Here is a 6,100-nt window from a genome sequence, read left to right on the forward strand (position 1 = left end):
GACAAAGAGCTTAGAACATCCCTGACACATAGTAAGCTAGAGAAAATGCAAGTTATTATAATATTTGGAGCCCTCGTGGATGAGTGGTTAAGAGCTCTGTCGTTAACCAAAAGATCGGCAGTTGGAATCCACCAACCACTCCTTTTAAACCCTATGGGGCAGTTCTACTGTGTCCTACAAGTTCGCTATAAGTTGGAATCAACATGACAGCAATGCATATTATAATTTTTTACTCTCCTCTTTTGGTCTGTGGTAGTTTCCAATCAGAACATTTTCCTTTTTCTCAGTGGAATAAGTTGTTCCTATTAATAATGACAAGATCACATCGATATACAAGACCTGAGTTACCACAAGACTATTAAAATAGTAAAAAAAAAAATATATATATATATATTGATTACACATCAAGAGTACAGTTTCGAGATAATGCTTCAGATGGACATTCACAGCTAGGACAATCAAGTACCTAAGATTTTTATTTGGGAATCAGGACACCTGTAGCTGTGTCCCTTGGCCTTATGCCGACTTACTTTCCTCTTGTGAGGAACAATTCCCAACAGGTGAACTCATTACTTCCATTCCCATAATATTCTGTAAAAGTGGACAAGGGCAGATGATTACTTGAGATGTTGAATTATTCTCCACCTGACAAAGATTTGAATTGTAAACTCAGATTTTTGAGTTTTCAGTGATATCACGTTTTGAGCACCTGTGACTGTGGGTGGTAATGACCAGTCTGGAAGTATAAATAGCTGTGGAGGAGATCCCTTCATCCTATTCTCCAGCCTGAATCCAGTGAGAAACCATGAAGGCCTTTGTCATCCTTGCTCTCCTGGGAGCTGCTGGTGAGTCTCTTGTAATGAATCAGTGGGTGTCTCTCACAGGTGTCTACCACGTGTTTAAGTTTGTGCTCTGGAAGACAACAATGAATATTAAATATAACCTCTATAGTCAAGAAGCCTAGCATGTTGGAACAGCAGTGTAAAATATGTAAGCTTATAGGTACTTAAATCTCACTTGGGTACAAGTGCTGCAGGTGAGGAAGATCACGGTGAGCAGGAGTGCCCAGGGAGGAAGCATAAAGAGGCAGGACTAGTTCTAAACATCAGAGGACAGGTACAAGCTATGAAGAAGGAGGGGCAATGAAAGATAGTCCACATTAAGGAAGTGTTTGTCTTGACCATTTTAAAGATTTGGTGTTAGTAGTAAAAAAAAAAAAAAAGTATATATATATATATATATAATTTGCTGTTGAGTCAAGTCTGATCATGTTGCACCAATGTGTGTCAGAATAGAATGTGCTCCATAGGGTTTTCGATGACTGATCTTTTGGGAGTAGATCACCAGATGCCTCTGGGTGGAACTGAGCTGCCAACCTTTCTGTTGGTAGTGGAGTGCTTAACAATTTGCACCAGTAATTAGGACTAATCTTGTGCTCCTTGAAGAGTCTATTATTGTCAAAGTCCAGGTCTCTCTGTAAAGGACTCAGGTGAAGGGATCTTAGGAGGCAGAGACATTTTATTTCTCATGAATAAAGTTATGAATTATGTTTATGACATCTTTGCCAGTGAATTTCTCTCGGGTGTAAGATAATATATTTTTCAATTATGAAAAGAAATAGGGAAAAGGCTTTTTCTATTTTAGATTACTAAATTTTATACTATGAAAACGGAATACTAAATTTTCCCGATTTGGGCAGGGATAATTCCAGTACATCTGCCTAGACACCTGAGAACTTCCTTAAAGTTACTTTAAAATCCCTGTATGGTAGGGCTCATATAAATAATCACAGACTTTTGGCATTGTAGGAAATTTTGATGAATTAGAGGGCTAACCTTCAGAATGCTAAATTGAGGAAGGTTGTAAAGATAATTGGAATAGGGGGAAAGGTTGTGGAGAGAGACCTGATAATGTTTTGTGAAATGACTTTGTGAAACATTTAGGCTACAATCAAGAAGAGAAATTTGGAGAACAAAAGTAAAAAACTCCATTTTCTGTCCAGGTAAGAACTTTCTCAGGTGGCTTTTAAGCCCCTTCTTGGGGAGATTATATATTAAAAAAAAAAAAAAACCTACCACCAAAAACAAACACCCCATTATAAGGCAAAGCTTTATTGAAGACCTCTTTGCAGGGCTGCTGAGAAGGGCTCTATGAGAAAAGTGTTCTTTAAACCCTCAGGTTGTGATATAAGTGGTTTCTGATAGTTGTGTGTGTGTGTGTGTGTGTGTTACACATGTAAAGATTAACCTATTTACCAAATTGAAAACAAAAGCCTTATAATGGTGGGGCCCTGGTGGCACAGTGGTTAAGCATTTGGCTGCTAACCAAACGGTTGGCAGTTCAAATCCACCAGCTGCTCCTTGGAAACACTATGGAGCAGTTCTACTCTGTCCTATAGGGTCTCTATGAGTCAGAATTGACTAGATGGCAATGGGTTTTTGGTTTTTATCATAACGGTACAAGTAGAGTGCATGTTAAAGGTATAGAATAATAAGATTCTGAGGCAAATTACATGAAGATCACCATTTCCTGTTTATGTGGAACAAGAGAACATTGAAATCTTTTTTCTTACCACTCTGCAAGAACTTCATGGTAGAGTAGAAATTCCAAGAACTATGGGTCTAACAGAATGTTCCCAACTTTCTCCCCATCAGTTGCTTTCACCATTGCTGATGATGAAAGGATTGTTGGGGGCTATACCTGTCAGAAGAATTCCCTCCCCTACCAAGTGTCCCTGAACTCGGTGGGCAATCACTTCTGTGGCGGCTCTCTCATCAGTGACCAGTGGGTGGTATCTGCGGCTCACTGCTACAAGCCGTAAGTGCCAACACTCTGTCCCTGTGTTTGAATGTCTATGCATCCCCAGACTTGCCAAAGCCAAGGATCCCTACACAGTCAGGCTTGAGAAGTGAAGCATCCAGCTTTTAACAGCCCCCCTGTTCCCCAGATGTTATATGGTGTATGGTCTTCCCTATGGAGAGGGGCCTTCAGGGTACCCTTGATGTCCTCCCAAATGACTGGACTAATTTACATGGGCATGTGTGGAGGGGGAGTGGTGGGTGAGGAAGTATCCCCAGAAAGAGCTTGGGAACACGAATCAGGGAGTAGTCCTAGTCATTATAGCTCAGTCAAAAAAATGACATGTTGAGGAAATAAAGCACATGAAATTTCCAGTATAACATTAAAAATAAGCATTACTCATTCTGTCCCCTTAATATTTGGTCTCACCTCTGACTCCTGCCCCATCTCCCAACAATAATTGGCAATTTGACAGAGGAGGAAAGGCAGGTGCTGATCAACCACCAGTGCCCTTTTCTCTCCAATATTCTGTCTTATCTCTGGCTCCTGCCTCATCTCCCTACAATAATCAATAATCCAACAAAGAAAGAAGGGCAGATGTCGATCAACCACCAATGCCCTTCCCTCTCTCAATTTTTTATCCAGGTCATTTGTATTCTGTTCCTATACCTGCCAAGTCTAACAAGATGGAGTCTGTGAGTTTGTGCTTGTGGTGACACTTACCTAGGGACTAGTCTCATCTCACTGTGTCTCATAGGTCTACCTTGAATTCACAATCACCTTTGTGAAAGAATGCTTACAGTGGCTGCTGTCTGTGCTTGTGCTTATGATGGGGTGGTTGGGAGGTGGAGGGACCTCAAGTTGGATAATTAAGAAACTTTTAATCCTTCAACCCAGCCAAATCCAGGTGCGTCTTGGAGAACACAATATTAAGGTCCTTGAGGGCACTGAGCAGTTCATTAATGCAACCAAGATCATCCTCCACCCCAAGTACAACTCAACTGAATATGATAATGACATCATGTTGATTAAACTGAGCTCCCCTGCTACCATCAACTCTTGGGTGTCCAATGTCTCTCTGCCAACATCCTGCGCCGCTGCTCACACCCAGTGCCTCACCTCTGGATGGGGCAACACTAAAATCATTGGCTGTAAGTGCCCCTGGAACTAAAATGTCCAGCATGAGAGTCCCAGCTGGGACAGGCAGACAGGTTCCCTTAGTCCAAGCTGTCACTCAACACAAGGATCCCAGAGAACAGTTTGGGGGCAGATGGACTTTGAGAATATACTAATGGAAATTAGGAAGATCCTTTTGCTGGGACCATGTAGAAGACACGGCAAAAATGAACCATGATTAAGATGCCCAGGTATTCAACTGAAGGGTGGTTAGTGATACTGAGAGAAATACACACCAGTGAGGCAAACAGAATAGAGTTTATGGGATTTGATACTGCCTGCAGTGTAGACCTGCTTGAGAATAAAGCCTCTAGACTTGAGGTCCGTGCTCACTGAAGTTCACATCAGAGAGAGAACAGCCTGCTGATTAGAGCCTTCCAGCACAGCATTGTTCTCCCAAACTAGAAGCTGTTGGCAATCTGAAAGTAAGGGTGGGAGTGTTGGGGAAGAGGAGGAGATATTGGGAAGGAAACTGCAAGAATGTTTGTGTAATCATCTTCTGTTTTCACTCTTGCCCTCAACAGCCAACTACCCAGACCTCTTGCAATGTCTGGAAGCCCCAATCCTGTCTGACTTTGTCTGCCACATTGCCTACCCGGGCCGTATCACCAGCAATATGATATGTGTGGGCTTCCTGAAAGGTGGCAAGGACTCTTGCCAGGTTTGTTTCTCTGCCCCTCTTCTTCCCCCAGCTCAGTCTCACTGTGTTCCATCATATTTCCCTTTTTCCAGAACATAGAGGATTGATTATGAGGGGTGTGGGATAGTTATAGAGTTAATTATAGGACTGTGGGACTGATAACGACAGATGAGGGATAGCTTTGGGAGAGTTATAGATTTTATTTTTTGTTAGGGTAAACATTAACCCTAAAGATACACAGAAGACATCCAGCCAACAGTAGGTCAGGGTGAATTTTGCAGGAGTATATTGTGGAAATGAGCCCTTGTGGAAGGAGTAGGGATAGTTAGACTACATTAAATATCCCCAGTCTTCACTCTTATTTGTCCCACGAGACTGCAGCTGTGGAAAGAGATGGAGCTAGAAGAGGGGAGGAGGAGGGACAGGGGTAAAGCCTGGAGACTAGAGGTTGGATTTACAGGAGAAGAGAAGGTGCTTCATTGAGATTGGCAGCCTAGGAAGATGGGCCCAGGGTAATGGAGGACTGTCCTGAGCCGTTCTCCCATCTGGGCCCAGGTAAGAGTTCTGATGGTCTCTTCCTTCTTGCTCAGGGTGACTCTGGTGGCCCCGTGGTCTGCAATGGAGAGCTTCAGGGTATTGTCTCCTGGGGCTACGGCTGTGCTCTGATAGGCAAACCTGGTGTCTACACCAAAGTCTGCAACTATGTGAGCTGGATTCAGGAGACCATTGCTGCCAACTAGACATCTGTACCTTTCCATGAATCCCCTGCTAGTCAACCCCATCTTCATCCCATCTAAATAAACAGTATCTAAATAAAACATTCCATTATGCACCACACATCAGTCTACGAGTGGTCCTTCTCAGTATTATGAATGTTCTCTTGAGATGAGTGGTAAATCAGAAGGTGCACATTGAATTAAAAAATTATATTAAGAGAGAATTGGAAGATTATTTAGTCATTCATTCAGTCAAGTTGGTATAAATTCACTGATCACCCACTCTCTTAGCTATATGGTTTTGTAACAGAAATACTGCAAGTGGGTGGCTTTAACAAACAGACTTTTTTTTTTCTTACAGTTTAGAGGCTAGAAGCCCAAATTTAGGGTGAAATCTCCAGGGGATTGCTCTCCTTCTGTTGGCTCTGAAGGAAGGTCCTTTTCTCTTTTCAGATTCTATTCCTTAGCTGCTTGGTGATCTTCATGCAGTATGGCATTTTTCTTGCCTCATTTCTGATTTCTTAATTTGCTCTTTTTATGTCTCAAAAGATATTGATATAAGACACATGCCAGAGATCGCAAGATGAATTTTGCAAGGCCAATGACTTCTTCCTTGCAAATACCATTTATCACCAACATAAACAGCAACTATACATGTGGACCTTGCCAGGTGGAATACACAGGAATCAAATGAAGTACATCTATGGAAAGAGACTATGGGAAGTTTCAGTATCATCAGTCAGAAGAAGGCCAGGGCCAATTGCAGTAC

The 6,100-nt window shown here is 42.2% G+C and overlaps 1 protein-coding gene across 1 annotated transcript; it reads left to right on the top strand.

Annotated features, from left to right (window-relative positions):
- Window positions 1-784: 784 nt before the first annotated feature.
- LOC126081528 (trypsin-like) lies at window positions 785-5,443 on the top strand. The gene is made up of 5 exons (XM_049893514.1): window positions 785-845; window positions 2,655-2,817; window positions 3,697-3,950; window positions 4,500-4,636; window positions 5,206-5,443. The coding sequence occupies exons 1-5, from the start codon at window positions 806-808 to the stop codon at window positions 5,353-5,355; spliced, it is 744 nt and encodes a 247-aa protein (XP_049749471.1). The 5' UTR covers window positions 785-805; the 3' UTR covers window positions 5,356-5,443.
- Window positions 5,444-6,100: the final 657 nt, after the last annotated feature.

This window comes from Elephas maximus, chromosome 8 (assembly GCF_024166365.1).
Source record: "Elephas maximus indicus isolate mEleMax1 chromosome 8, mEleMax1 primary haplotype, whole genome shotgun sequence".
In the NCBI taxonomy this organism is placed as follows: Eukaryota; Metazoa; Chordata; class Mammalia; order Proboscidea; family Elephantidae; genus Elephas; species Elephas maximus.